This window comes from Penicillium coprophilum (genome assembly GCF_028826855.1).
Source record: "Penicillium coprophilum strain IBT 35676 chromosome Unknown utg000004l_segment0_segment0, whole genome shotgun sequence".
Classification (NCBI taxonomy): Eukaryota; Fungi; Ascomycota; class Eurotiomycetes; order Eurotiales; family Aspergillaceae; genus Penicillium; species Penicillium coprophilum.
The window spans coordinates 8,196,168-8,211,064 of record NW_026622723.1 but is presented as its reverse complement, the minus strand read 5'-3'; the positions used below and the strand labels follow the sequence as shown (position 1 = coordinate 8,211,064).

The window sequence follows — 14,897 nt, the reverse complement described above, 5'->3', positions numbered from 1 at the left end:
CGACGCGGATCACTGTTAATTGGACGCAGTAATCCTCGATATGAATGGTATATCTTGCTCTTCTTTCCGGACGCAATTTCATCCTAATCCCGTCCGCAGGCAACGTTACTACAAATCACCCGAGTCATTAAAGAACCTTCCAAAGGCAATGTTCGTTCTTCACTCGCTTCAATGAAACAGGACACTGACCCCTCACATAGTCGGAAATATCATGAACGAAACAATGGACTGATCTCCCAATATCTTTATATTGACCGACTACTGGACTCTTCCCTACCCCATAACCTGATTGAGGACTACAACGGATGCAATCATGCTGCGGGAAACGGAATCATCTCTCCAGAAGATCAGGAGCCAGAACGAACCGCCAAGGTCGGAAGGATCAAACGCACCCCGCACAATCTTTATCGGGTTCCCAGTGAGACAACACCCTTGATACACTCTCCCGGGCTAGAAGACGGCCCCTCAGAGCCATTCCCTGATATAGAGTCGCACGGTGGGATGTCCCCAGATGACGAGGAGCGCGTCATCAACCTGGCCATTCGCATCAATTTTGTCGCCAACGTTGCTCTTCTGGGCTCAAAAATTGCTATCATGGCAATGACTAGTTCCATGTCCATGCTGGCAGGTCTGGTTGATGGAGTCTTGGATTTCTTCAGCACAGTGATTGTCTGGATAACCACCATCATGATCCGCCGACAAGATCGCAACCGGTATCCCATCAGCCGGCGACGGTTAGAGCCCATCAGTGTGTTGATCTTCTCGGTCATCATGGTGACTTCCTTTTTCCAAGTAGCACTGTCATCTATGAAACAGCTGGCTGGAGACGACCATACCGTTGTTGAGTTATCCACGACATCTATCGCGTTGATGGGTGGTACTGTTTTGGTTAAGCTGCTCTGCTGGATCTGGTGCCGGTTGATTCCTAGCCCAAGCGTCCAGGTCTTGGCCCAGGATGCTATGACAGACGTAATTTTCAACACCTTCAGCATCATCTTCCCACTGAGTAAGCCTGGCTACTTCTTTCTCATGCCTATTCGCTACTAGCGCACCAACTAACAGGTAATGGCAGTTGGCACTTTTGCAAATCTCTGGTATTTGGACCCCTTAGGTGGTCTATTCCTCTCCTTCTACATCATGTGGAACTGGGGTCAGACGGCCGCGGAATACATCCGAAGGTTGACAGGTGCAGCTGCCTCCCCCGACGATCATAGCATTTTATTGTACATGACCATGCGCTTCTCTCGAGTCATTCACAAGATTCAGGACTTGAAAGCCTACTACGCGAGTGACAAGCTGAACGTTGAGGTTGACCTGGTTGTGGACGAAAAGATCAGTTTGCGGGATAGCCATGACGTTGGCGAGAGTTTGCAGTACATCATCGAAAGTGTACCTACGGTCGACCGTGCCTTTGTGCATTTGGACTATGACGAGTGGAACCTGCCCAGCCATATGAACCAGATGGACCGGTAACGAAATGTCTGGTGGGAGGACACCAAGCCAGTTTTCACTGAACATTGTAGATTTTGAGTACTACAATTATGTGCATTACATTTGATCAAAAATGACATATAAAATCATTCATCTACTTATACATATGAACCATGATCAAATGAATATCCTCGCTGGCAAAGACGCCAGGACGCTAAACAAGAGAAAAGAACGACAAATTAATGTACAACCGATCCCGTGACGGTCTTACATTCCACATGAAGTTCATTCAAATCAACCGAACATGGTACCCTATCGAGGAGGTTGCGAAGGGGGCGGCAGTCCACCTTGAGCTGACCCATGACTGTAGACACGGTGATGTGTTGGGGTGGAGACAGTGTCATTAAGCGATCCTGGAGGTCGTTGGTGGAGTGGCGGTATCGATCCAGATGCGGATGACTGGGAGGGAGCATAGCTACCCATGGTGCCTCCGCTTATAGAGGGATGTAGAGCCGATGGAGGCGTGAATGAACGACCGTGGCTCGCCAGCGATGCCATTGACCGGCCAGCCTGGGACTGGGGAGGAGGGGTGTTGTGTCCGTACTGTGAAGAAGAAGCACCGGGTAAGTTGACAGGTGTTGAGCGCTGGGGTTGCGGCTGATGCGACCCACTGACCATTGTTTGCACATGTTGTTGATAGCTGTGTGACTGTACTGCATTTGGCGTTGCAGACTGACGCGTATGCATACCATACAAGCTAGCCGAAGACTGCGCTGGCGTTGGTGGATCCTGTCGCGATCCATATGCCATACTGGAACGCGGTCCAGGTGACCCCTGTCGATAGGAAGTCGATTGCGAAGCCATATCTCGGGAGCCAGAGGCCATGGGTGGTTGAGCGGATGAGGGTTGGGAGAAAACACTAGGATAAGCCGATCGTTGAGAGGCACCTGTGGGCGGGGGAGTCGGCGCTGGGGATGGCGCGGGAAGATTCGTCAAAGGCACCGAAGATTGGCTCGGGGTTGCCGCGTACGAGGAATATGAACCCTGGCGGCCGCTTTGTTGCTGCTGTGATGGAAGTGATTGGGGTTGGGGTTGCGGCGGTGTTTGTTGCGCCCGTGGATCAAACCGTGCCATCCAGTCGTTATTCGCTGATGTGCCCGAGCCACCATGAGGAGGACCATAACCAGGATACTCGTAGCCACGAGATGAAGGTTGATATTGACTTTGCTGAGCATAACCAGATGGCTTTTGCGACATACCTGACATGATAGTGTCTTCGTGCCGAGGGGGTGCTCCAGCCTGGTATACAGGCCTTGGGTTTATGCCCGGGGTTGCGCCAGGGCCAGATGGAGCCTGCTCGCTGGCAAATCGTTTGCGTGGCTGAGGCTCTTCGGGTTCATCATTGAGGATGCTCATGATATTGGACCGTTTGGCAGGCACCTGACGCGTTGCGTCGGGTGCAGGAGTGGCACTCGGGCGAGGGACATCCTTCACTGGCGACAATCCAGGGCGGGGCGACTGGGCTAGACCCATGGGTTGACTTGCGAGCGAGTAATAGGGTCTTTGGGCAAAAGGATCACGGTGAACAGACGAGATGTCAAGTTCTGGTCTTATCTGCTGGGTTGGCGAGCCGGGGGTTTGCGTCGAGCTTTGGTGACGTGAGTGTGTCGATGAAAGAAGAGAGGCAGGCTGCTGTGCGGGAATATAGCCCTGTGCGGACAAAGGTTCCATTCGGGCCATATCCGGTGGCATGGAGCCATGATGGCGCGAGGACATTGGTAGTTCTTGCGTACGTGAAGTGGTATGGGGCAACACTGAAGAGTCTCGCCTATCCTCTGTGAAATACCCGAGGCGTGGGCCCTGAATGCGCTGAGACGGTCCTCCTTGCGCGCGAATTGCCCGAGTAGATTCTTCGATCAGAGTCGCAGTAGAGGGCACTGGTGAAGCAGCGGAAGCTTGTGCGAGTGGCTGGTAGCGACCGACATTCCGCTCCTTGTCAGACGAAGGTCGCGCATGCAGAGACATGGGCTGCGGTGAGAGACCAACAGGCTTGCCTTTCGGGAATCTTACTTCATCGGCCTCAGCCATAGGATCCCCATGAGGGGCAAGTGGACGAGGAATAATGGAAGACGGAGTCGCCTCGTATCGTCGCTTTGGCGCAACACTTGGAATAGGAAGTGGTCCTGTGGGCTCACCGCGAGCCTTCTTCTCCTCTGCGTCCGTTAGAATCAACTCGAAGTCTTTCTGGCCCGAGTCCAGGCGGCGTTGATAGAAGTTTTTGACCTGTATCATGCATGTTAGCCGACTAGTGGAGCAATTGCAAACATGGGACGAAACGACCCAATACGTACCATCACCGTTGTTTTGGTCTTCATCCAGCCCGAGATGCCCTCGAAATCACGACCAAAATGTGCCAACAGCCCTGGGAAATCGCGTTGCTCCGGTACAGACCAGTAGCTCGTTGGCTGCAATGAGCCATAACCAGTCTCAAGCTGTTTACTTGCTAGAGACGGGTCAACTTCAGTAGACTCAAAGACATAAACTCCTTCCTTTGCTCGCCCACGTCCTACCCTGCCTCGCGGGATTGGGGTCAAAGATTCTTTTTCGGCGCGCTCTCGGTCCCGGGCCTCGTACCCTTCCATGATATGATCTGGGACCAATTCCATATCGTTTCCAGGATGGAGTGGCGCTGGCGATACAGTTGGAGGCAAATTGCCCTGTGGCATTACCTGTTGAGCCTTCGGATCGGGTTGAGAAGTGGTCTTCGCGCGCCGTCCACCGCGAGTACCTCCGCCCCGTGCACCACGCCGAGATGATCTTTCCACCGGTTCACCGTCCTTGCCAATCTGAGTCCGACGGCCAGCTGGCACACTTTCTGCCTCGGTGGACTCGCCAAATGTGGGCGCAGCCGCGCGTCGGGGACGACCGGTGTCTGTGACAGCGGGTGGCTCATCCTCACCGACCAAGTCAGGTTTCACCACACTCAAATCTGCGATAAGGGCGTTGGACTTCGGCCGTGGACCTTTTCGAGTCCCCTTACGCTTACTCCAGCGTTTGCTGAGCTTGGCCTTGTACTTAATCTCTTCTTTGGTGAGATAGTAATGTACGATACACTGCTGGAAATTTCGACCGGGCAAAGATTCGGCAATCTTGCCCCACTGCTTTGGATGTGCCATAAAGGCGTCCGTAAAGATCATATGCTCCTCCGGTGTGAAGTCGTTTGGAGGCGGAACGAAGCCGAAAACATCTAGAGCCCTATTGCACTCAATGGTGTTGTTCACATCTTTATAGATGCAAGCCTTTACCTCCCGCGGTTCGAGCATATTCGGAATAATCGCTTCACGGCCCAAATCGGGCCGAGCAGTAGCCATCTTGATTCGTCGACGTTCAAGCTCTTCTTGAGCGGAGATTTCGGAGGCCTTCAAAGCGTTAAGAAAATCAAGCTCACTATTTCCTTTGTACCGACGGCTTTCACGGCCTTCAGGCATTGGCGCTGGGGTAGTTGGAACGGTGGAAACTGGGGGAGAAGCTGGGCCAGGGGTCACGGATTTCTTGTCCTTCATACGATCGAGCTCCCAAATAGCCATTCGCCAGAGCTTGTAGTGAGACACGTATTCGTCCCTAAGGATTGCGTTTTTCCTGAAAGTCTCCGCTTGCACCTTGGAAAGTCGTGTGCTGAACGCGTCTCTGAGACGATTCTGGGTCGCAATATTGTCATGGTATACATCCATATCTGAGATAGGTGTTGGAGGACCTGACTGTAAGAATGGCAGACTTTCGACAGTAACCTCATCAGGAGATACCACAGGGGGGATTATAGTTTCTGCAACTGGCTCTGGTTCGTGCTCAGGTGGTGTAGAAGCAAAAGAGACTACTCGCTCGGTGCTTGGGTGATCGGCTGAATCTTCATCCTCTACTGAAGGCAAAGGATCGACAGGTCGCTCTAACACTCGTTCGGCGGGTGGTTCTGGGGGAGGCTCAACTTTCTGTTCGTTGGCTACCATGCCAAGTAGCTGGATTTTGAGCAAAAGAGTGACGATGGCCGGATCATCCAAAGGTGATAGAGGCAATTCTGCCCGGAGTGACTCCATATCCTTTTCAAAGATCCGTTTTCTTTCGTCCAAATACTCCTGGGTAAAAACAATGTTCTCCCCATCTTCCTCGTCACTTGAACCTTCAAAGTCGGGTATCAATGCGGGCTTTTCAATGCCAACCTTCTCGGATGGTTCATTAGCATCACTTGTTTGAATGTCGACAGCCGATAAACTACGCCGTGATGGAAGGTTTAATGATGGGAAAACTGGCGAGGGTTCCTTCGCAGGTTGGCGGGGAAGAATCTCGCCACTCTCCGGTTTGTCTATCTCAGTCTGTAATGGAGGTCGCGCGGTTTCACTGGCATGGGAAACACCTTCACTCTCATCGACAGGCTCTTGTTTCGGTAGTGCATTAGGAATAGAAGGCGTTCGGCCGTAGCCAGGTCGCACCCATTGCTTGCTGCCCTTACGACCACGCGGGGAAGGATTCCATTGTAATGCTCGAGGGCCGGTCGGGATGCCAGACGATTGCATTCGTGGCGACATAGAGGGCTCACGGGAAGATGCGCGTGGGGCAGGTGGTGGAATCCGTGTAAAAGTAGGGGAAGAGGTGAGTGAGTTCGACCTGCCGGCCCCAAATCCTTCGCTGGGCCCTACGCCCGAATCTGGCCGAGTCATGGCAGCTGGAGCGGTAGGCGGTGATACATCGGGGAGATTGGTAGTCGGTTTGGAGGGGCGAGGAGGCGCAACTGGCTGCTCTCCACCCTCTCGGGGTCCTTCGAAGCGGCTGCGGGGCTCAAGGGGCTGTGTGATGTCGGTTCTTTCTGCCTTAGGCCCTGTCGGAGGTTGAACTGCTTGCCGTTGCGGGGCTTCATATCGGTCTCTCTCTGTGAGGAAACTAGCATTGGGCGCCGTGCGTTGGTCTAAAGACTCTTTATCTGAAGCATTCGTGATGGGTGCAGCCACCGAGCCAAAAGCGGGTACCTGGGGGGCGGCTGGAGGTGGTGAGTTTCGAATGATAGGTTGGTTCTTCATAACGTCCGGTCGAATAGCATCGGGGCGAACAACATCCGAAAGAAGAGAGTGAGTGCGAAGAGGATCGGGGCGAGGAGATTCGGGGCGAGCAGCATCCACTCGAGGAGTGTCAAGGCGAACAGTGTCCGATCGAACAGCACCCAGGCGAACGTCATCTGGGCGAATGGCATCTAGTCGAGCAGCGTCAAGGCGAGCAGCGTCAGGGCGAACAGCGTCAGGGCGAACAGCGTCAGGGCGAACAGCGTCAGGGCGAACAGCGTCAGGGCGAACAGCGTCAGGGCGAACAGAGTCAGGGCGAACAGCGTCAGGGTGAACAGCGTCAGGGCGAGGAGCATCCAGTCGAGGAGCATTATTGCGAACAGCGTCCGGTCTAATGGCATCAGGTCGAGCTCGAACAGCGACAGAATCGTTCCGCTCGAGGTCTCGCGTAGGTTCCAGAGCCGGAATGCTGGGAATGGTTGAAGGTTTCCGACCATGATCCACTTGGGGATGATCAGGCAGGCGATCTTGGAGAGCTGGTCCTGGCCCAGGGCCGGGTACCGCAGGGGGATGTGAGGAAGTAGTTGAACCGCTGGCTGCGCGGCTATCTGCACGACTTGGGGGGCGGTCTCGTTTCCAGAAGTCCACCGGGCGATCACGGTCCTCGCGATCAGGTCTTCGGTTGTCCCAATCTTCGCGACGGTCAAAGCGGTCCCGACGGTCCAAGTCGCGATCTAGTTCTCGATCTCGATCTCTTGGACGTGCAAGCTCTCTGTCACGATCTCGGTCCATCATGCGATCGCGATCTAATGCACGATCTCGGTCCATGTCTCGATCTCTATCGCGATCCACCATCCGATCCCTTCCACGCCACTGCTCACGGGATCGACTACGGCGACGGAAAAGATCACGATCATCGAGGAAAGGTGGACGACCACGACCGCGACCTCCTTCCCAATCTCCGCGACCACGCCCTCGCATACCTCCTCGGTGTATATGGCCAACATTGGGAGGGGGACCATCTGGGCCACCTGAAGACGCAGATATGATACTGTCTCTGGAGTTGCGTCGCATCCGAACCAGATCAAAATCGCGCCCCGGGGGCTCCCTCATGTCCCGAAAGTCGCGTGTCGGTGATCTTGAGCGGCCTCGGCCAAAACCAATCCGGTTGTCTCGAGGATCGAAATCGCGGTCGCGGCGAACCCAGTCTCGATCCATGTCTCGGCGAAACGGCGGACCATCTCGGGTATCTCGAAAGTCGCGATCTCGGTCGCGGTCTCGTGGGTCACGGTCACGAAAGTCACCACGGCCATAACCCCTGCCACGACCACCAAAATGACCACCCCGAGGGGAGTCAACAAGGGCCCTGGGACCACGCGGTGGATCTCTGCCAAATGGTGCAGGTCCGTCGTCAGGACCACGAGGACCGACTGGGGGGGCGACGGTCTCCAAATCGCTGCGGAGAACGGTCACGGGAATTGAACCCGGACGATGGGGGGAATCGGGAGGACATTATCGCGTCATGCTATCATGAAGCTATAGACTGGGTTAGCGCTCCAGCACGTTCAATGTACAGTGCAAATCAGCCCAAGGCGGTTGGAATGCAGAATGCATCACACACATATCCAGAGAATGGAGAACACTCGGGAGAGTCTGCACGTGACAGACAATGCACGGACCATATGAAGAATTAGAGGGTACCCGATCGGGTAAGGCGTAATTCTCAAGTCCAATATCACGTTTTTGTTTTGTTCCCTCGATAGAGTGCTCTGTACGGAGTACGTAGATTCAGATCAAATCCAAACAAGTTGACAGGTGACACGCAGATTCGATAACGGTACCGTGGAAGATAGGAAACTCTAGCACGTTAAGAAGATCGACAAAATCATGCGAGCTCCCTTGCGCCGGACGTTATGCAAAGTAATATCGAAGAATCAGGGAAATCCGGGAATATGTTAGGAATAGGAAGATGAGTTCGTGAGACTTCAAGGGGCTCGGCACTAACCCGATTGAACGCTAGTGTGGTGGATGTGCCTGCTAACTCTATTCAGGTACGGAGTACATTATGTATACATAAAGTACATGAATATCAGCACATAGGTGAACATAGACATAAAAATGGTACCTAGGTAGATAGTAGAGCAGATAGCAAAAGTAGTGCTTTAATCATTCAAATCTACTTCCAGAGAGTCTCAAATGGTTAATCGGCATGGAGGACTCACATGCCTGAGGCAAGCAGGCATTAACTACTCAGGCATTAAGGCACCAAGGCACCAAGGCCCAGACTCATGCATTCCCCGCCAAATCCAAAAAAAAAAAAAAAGAGATCAACTGCCCCTCCCTTCTACAAACCCAGCTTCTTTTGATTTGGGCATCTTTTCTTGTCTCATTCTAAGAACCTTTTTTTGTGCAGACTTTTGACCTACACCTATCTCTTTTTCCTTTCCTTCCCAATCTCATCGCAAATATGAGCGCCCAGCAACTTTCCGCAGTCCCCTCCTCGGTGACGGACTCCGTCCTCCAGAGCTCACAACCAGTCCCAGAGGGATCTCATATAGTGAGCGGCATAGACTTTGATAAGTTTCAGGGACGAGATATCACCGTCGCAGAGATGGTGGACAACATGGCCCATACCGGTTTCCAGGGCAGTGCGGTCGCGGAGGCTGCTCAAATTATTAATGAAATGGTATGCCCAAAGATTGCAACATCTCAATGTTGAATCTTGGAACCCTTGGAATCTAATGCTCCGTTTTCTTAGCGCGCCTTCCGTGATCCTGAAACGGGAAACAAAACTACCATCTTCCTCGGCTATACATCGAACTTGATCTCGTCCGGCCTTCGTGACACTCTTCGCTACTTGGTGAAGCATAACCATGTGTCCGCCATTGTGACGACTGCTGGGGGTGTGGAAGAGGATTTAATCAAATGTTTGGCCCCCACATATCTTGGATCCTTCTCGACTCCCGGTGCTGGACTTCGTGCTAAGGGCCTCAACCGTATTGGCAACCTTCTCGTGCCCAACAATAACTATTGTGCCTTCGAAGACTGGGTGGTGCCTATTTTGGACAAGATGCTGGAAGAACAGGAGGCTGGAAAGATTAAGGCTCGGGAGACTGGGGATGAGGAAGATGAGGTTCACTGGACGCCAAGTCGCATTACCGAGCGACTGGGTCGTGAGATCAACCACGAGGATTCAGTTCTGTACTGGGCGGCCCGGAATGGAATCCCTGTATTCTGTCCCGCCCTGACGGATGGATCCCTGGGTGACATGCTCTACTTCCACACCTTCAAATCCTCCCCGCAACGGCTCCGGGTGGATATTGTGGACGACGTGCGCCGTATCAACACAATGGCTGTCCGGGCGACACGTGCCGGCATGATCATCTTGGGCGGTGGGGTGGTCAAGCACCACATCGCCAATGCATGCCTGATGCGCAATGGGGCCGAGCACGCAGTGTATGTGAATACCGCACAGGAGTTCGACGGCAGTGATGCGGGTGCACGGCCGGATGAAGCGGTGAGCTGGGGCAAGATCAAGGCGGATGCCAAATCTGTCAAGGTGGGTCTAATGTCCTCTTCCATTGTGGGCCGAGCTAACACCGATCATTCGTTAGGTCTATGCTGAGGCTACGGCAGTATTTCCTATGATTGTAGCTGCTTCCTTTGCTCGTGCCGAACGACAAAACTAAATTCACTTCGAGTCTCGGCAACTGGTTCCCAAGCAATGCGGGAACCCGTCGAGCAATGGTTCCAAAGAGCCAATCAGTATCCACGAAAAGTGATCCATCTGAGGTCAAGGCCTTTCTAGATCGCGCAATCATCCGAGGGATTGGTAGAATTTCTACAATCTGTACGGAGTACAAGCGGGATTCTCAGATTTAGTATGATCAGTGATCGGCCTGATGTGCCTCTAGCTATTGTGCCTGAAACAGAACCAGTCCCAGGGATTCAAAGACTCAGTGGCGACCTCGGGAAAGGGGGTGAAATCCCGATAAGCCGATTTCGCCACATGCTCAGGATATTCCTGTGGGGATTCAGCACACCGACTTTGTAGAATATGGCCCTATGGGAAGTATATAGGTCCATTAGATAGATAATCAGCTGATCCGAGGGCTTTAGCCCTATATGCATATATATCTACAAGGTACTTCTTCTATACATCAAGTACTCCGTAGGTACTTTGATCCAAATCCAATCCAGCCTAGTTCATACCGAGACCCACTGCCACCCCCGGACTCGCTCCCTTATCTTTTTGTTTTTCTCTTTTTTTTTTTTTTTCTTTTTCGTTTTTTTTCTTTTTTCTTCTCTAACTCATTTTCTGCTTCTTTTCTTCTTTTCTTCTTCTTTCCTTTTTTTTCCCCCCTCTTTACTTCATCTCATATCTCCTACAATTCGTTCTTTTTTTCCCCTCGAGGGTCGGACCCCTTCTCTCCACTCCGGGGCCGCAACCTTCTTCTTATCCGATAAGACCTTATCTTTATAGGACCTCGAGAGTCTGTTTGTATACCCATTGGAACTTTGGGGGTTTCCAATTAGAAGGAAATGGACCCCGTACCCAATGTGACAGTCTCCGAGACTGAGGATACGGTGAGAACGAATACAGAAACCGACTCAACCCAATCCCCCCAATCATCACGTTCAACTCAGCCCGCGCCAATACTGCCCTCAGAAGAGCTGGAACATGCATATTGGGCAGAGTACGAGGAGGACACAACGGTCCCAGATGAAGAGGAGATGAAGGAGATTGACGGCGGTGATTCGGATTACAGTGCCAGTGATCGTAGGTGTCAATCTGGTAAAACAAGATCACGGAACATCTCATATTAATTGACCCTATAACAGACAAGTATTGGGAAACAAATTTCTTTCGGGATTTGGGAGATCCCGAATACATTCCTACCGAAAAAGCCCGTCTTACGTGGACATTTAAGGGTGTTCGGGGCACCCCCGAGAACCCCAATCGGCACAAAGTCATTCTCTCCCCGCCAGCATTTGTCGGGGGTTATTGGTGGAGAATCAAGTTCTATCCTCGGGGGAACAATGTCAACGCGTTGAGCGTCTACCTCGAATGCTCTACCACAATGCCCGCTTCAGAGGGCAAGCTTCCAGAGATGGAATTTACGGTTCGTCGTGGCCCAGCCGATGCCTTGCTGGATGAGAATACCCCGGAGATCCAAATCAAAACCGCGGCCACAGATGACGCGGCAGCATGGTTCGAGAACTACAAGTCTCAATATCCTGCGACCACGAACAACTCCCAATCTGATCATGGACCCTCGGATTCTTGGCGTGTGCCCGCACAGGTCGGTGTCATTGTATACAACCCACAAGAACCACGCACTGGTTGGATGCAGTCTTCTTGTCATCAATTCAATAAACACAACCTGGACTGGGGGTGGACATATTTCCACGGCCCATGGGATCAAATCCATTCACGCCGGCGGGGTCAACATCGTGCCCTCCTGACCAACGACACCCTCTCATTTGATGCGTACATTCGTGTAGTGAATGACCCCACCAAGTCCCTTTGGTGGCACCCAAGTGATTCCGAGCCAACTTGGGATAGCATGGCCTTGACCGGCTATCGACCTCTGGGTGACTCGATCATCAATCATAGCCCAGAGGTAGCTGGACTTGCCTCGTGGCTGCACATTGCGCCATTTTGCAAGATCATTCAAGATATCGACGTGCTTGAACATCTCACAAATGCTGATGCGAGGCCAAAACCTCTATGTGACGCTCTGCAAAGGCTTCTGTGGCAGCTTCGCCGCCGGACACTCTCCCCAAGCTATGTCGATACGGATGCCGTGACCACCACTCTGCGCAATCTGCACGAGTTTTCGAGCGATGTGTCGGAATTTTGGGAGCGCTTGCGTCGCACCATGGAGCTGGAGCTGAAAGGAACGGATGCCGGCAAACAATTCGCTCACCTCTTTGACAGCCCAGTTGTACATAGTCCGTCTTCTGATGGCGAAGCAACTGTGAACCAGTTGCCGACTGACTTCAACTCGCGTATTTACGTGCCAGTTGATCAAGCCAAGTCTACCTCCGAGGCCGTCACTCGATACTTGAGTGCTAAGCCCGGTCGTTGGTCGCTTCCATCACTTCTTCATGTTGAATTCGGCCGTCATACTCTGGACAATTCCAAACGCTGGCAGTTGCGGTATGACAAAGTGGAGCTGGATGAGGAGCTGGATCTGGCTCCTTGGGTAGTTGATGGCCAGGGTAGCAAGTATGTCCTTTATGGCTACATTGTTCATCGTGGTCGCCGCACCTCTGGAAAGTTCTTTAGCATCCTTCGCCCAGCGGGGCCGGGGACCACATGGCTGGCTTTTGACGATGGCAGTGACAACCGTGTGGAGTGCTTGACACAGAAAACAGCCATGGGTCCACACCTTGGACTTGGTCCTTCCCAAACTGTCGATCATAAGAAGGGCCATGACGTACCTGTCGTGGCAATGTATATCCGTGGCGATATGATATCCGAGCTTTTGCCTGGTCCCCAAGGGCCTTGGGAAGTTCCCGAGACCTTGAAACAATTCTATGAAACAGGCGTGTACCACACTGGTGGCAAGCCTGCGGATCATGTCCAGGTGGAGGTTTATGCGCTTCCCCAATATGATCAGCTGACCAGCCTGTTTGACTCCTACGATCTCATGGCGCAGGCCAAAGCGGCGAACAGTGTCATGTATATGGCTCTTCCCCGCTCATCCCGGTTGGTTGAACTACGCAAAAGAATTGCTATGTGGAAATCTTCGGGCTCCGAACCCATTAGTCCCGAGCGGGTTCGTTTCTGGCAGATTGGTAACTCCTTTGTTCAGTCTAAATCATCGTTGGCATTTGATCGCACTACAGATCTGAATGTCCCACTGGATCCATCATTGAACACTATACGGTTCTGGATGGAAATCATCTCAGAGGGTACGTAATTGCATTGCCCTTTATCTCTAACCATCGTCACTTGCTAATTTCTAGCAGAGGATGCTCAATTCTTTGCCATCCCAGACCCTCCTGCGGGTACTACTTTAGAAGATAAGCCGGACGAGCTTGTCGTCGAAGACTCGATACAAGAAGCTTCTGGAACTGTGACATCTGTGGCCGAAGGAGATGCCGTAGCTAGCTCATCGGGAAATGCTCCCCATGAGGATTCTGTTGCTTCGGATCCCGTGAACTCGATCGTCGATGATGGCTCATTGCCTCCATTAGCCACACTTTCTCTAGAGAACGACGCCTTTGCTACAGAAAGGGCTGAGCAGGAAGTGGTACTAGCTGCTGTCGCTACCCATGATCAACAAGCCACGGCTGCTCTTACGGCAACCCCATCAACAGAAGCCACAAGTTCCGCTCCTGCATCACCTTCCGATATTGAGCCTTCTGCACTAGAGCTTGTCCCTCAAACACAGGTCCAATCTGAGGTAAAATTGCCTGTTGGCCATACATACTACTTTATTCAAATGTTCGACGTGGACAGTCAAGCGCTTCGTACCGTGGGGTCATTCTTCTCCAAGCTTGATGCCAACGTCAAAGCCTCCATCCGACGCCACTTACAGCGGCCCCTCCGTCAAGACTTTCTCATCTGGAAACGAGTCGACGGTGCTGCCGTCACCACGGTCTCGCCTGCTGATAGCTTCGACGACGTGGTGGCTCCGCACGGCGCATGTTTCATCGTCGGGGATAAGTTGACCAAAGAAAAGTAAGTACACATATGTATTGGTTTTGAAGGTCAGCTCTTTGGTTCTAACACAAACGCAGACGTACTCAACTTGCTTCTTCGGGATTGTTCACCAGTCCTGACCGTCTGGTCCAGTACCTGTGGGCCGATTCTCGCGGGCATCCAATTCAAGGCTTCACCGGCATGAAGACCATTGAAGCTACCTTCACAAACGACTACTACAGTGGTTACTTCTTGAAGGGTTATCACCATGGCAGAGGCAAGCACATCTCTAGCACTGGCATGGTATACGAAGGCGACTTCATCTTTGGCCGGCGTCACGGCCAAGGCAAGCTAAATTACCCCACCGGCGACTGGTACGATGGTGATTGGGTCGAAGATGTATGCCATGGACAAGGTACCTATGTTGAGAATACAACGGGCAACAAGTATGTTGGCGGCTTCAAGGATGGTAAACGCCACGGTAAGGGCATCAGCTACTGGGAGGTGGCCGATGCAGAGTTGGACCTATGCCAAATCTGCTACACCGAGGAAATGGATGCAGTCTTTGCCGAGTGTGGTCACCTTTGCTCCTGTGTGACTTGTGCGAACCTCATGAGTTTGTGTCCAATGTGCCGCAAAGAGGTCAAGAAGGTGATCAAGATTTATCGGGCATAGGCTGGTACTTGGTGTGTCTTTCAGAGTATAGACGGGATGTTCCTTTGATTTCGAACGATTTGAGCACTTACATTCATTTTAGCGAACGG

General features: G+C 52.4%; 4 protein-coding genes across 4 annotated transcripts; 3 read left to right on the top strand and 1 right to left on the bottom strand.

Annotated features, from left to right (window-relative positions):
- Positions 1 to 171: 171 nt before the first annotated feature.
- On the top strand, positions 172 to 1,473 carry N7500_007537 (cation diffusion facilitator family transporter; the record flags this gene model as incomplete). The annotated part of the gene is made up of 2 exons (XM_056678681.1): positions 172 to 1,006; positions 1,073 to 1,473. The coding sequence occupies 2 exons, from the start codon at positions 172 to 174 to the stop codon at positions 1,471 to 1,473; spliced, it is 1,236 nt and encodes a 411-aa protein (XP_056533681.1).
- Positions 1,474 to 1,743: 270 nt separating this feature from the next.
- On the bottom strand, positions 1,744 to 8,161 carry N7500_007536 (MYB DNA-binding domain protein; the record flags this gene model as incomplete). Its single annotated transcript, XM_056678680.1, has 3 exons — positions 1,744 to 3,714; positions 3,783 to 7,935; positions 8,148 to 8,161. The coding sequence occupies 3 exons, from the start codon at positions 8,159 to 8,161 to the stop codon at positions 1,744 to 1,746; spliced, it is 6,138 nt and encodes a 2,045-aa protein (XP_056533680.1).
- Positions 8,162 to 8,946: 785 nt separating this feature from the next.
- N7500_007535 (deoxyhypusine synthase) lies at positions 8,947 to 10,168 on the top strand (the record flags this gene model as incomplete). Its single annotated transcript, XM_056678679.1, has 3 exons — positions 8,947 to 9,165; positions 9,238 to 10,038; positions 10,094 to 10,168. The coding sequence occupies 3 exons, from the start codon at positions 8,947 to 8,949 to the stop codon at positions 10,166 to 10,168; spliced, it is 1,095 nt and encodes a 364-aa protein (XP_056533679.1).
- Positions 10,169 to 11,021: 853 nt separating this feature from the next.
- On the top strand, positions 11,022 to 14,808 carry N7500_007534 (putative MATH and UCH domain protein; the record flags this gene model as incomplete). Its single annotated transcript, XM_056678678.1, has 4 exons — positions 11,022 to 11,259; positions 11,322 to 13,400; positions 13,458 to 14,172; positions 14,232 to 14,808. 4 exons carry the CDS (start codon positions 11,022 to 11,024, stop codon positions 14,806 to 14,808), a joined length of 3,609 nt encoding a protein of 1,202 aa, XP_056533678.1.
- Between the last annotated feature and the right edge of the window lie 89 nt (positions 14,809 to 14,897).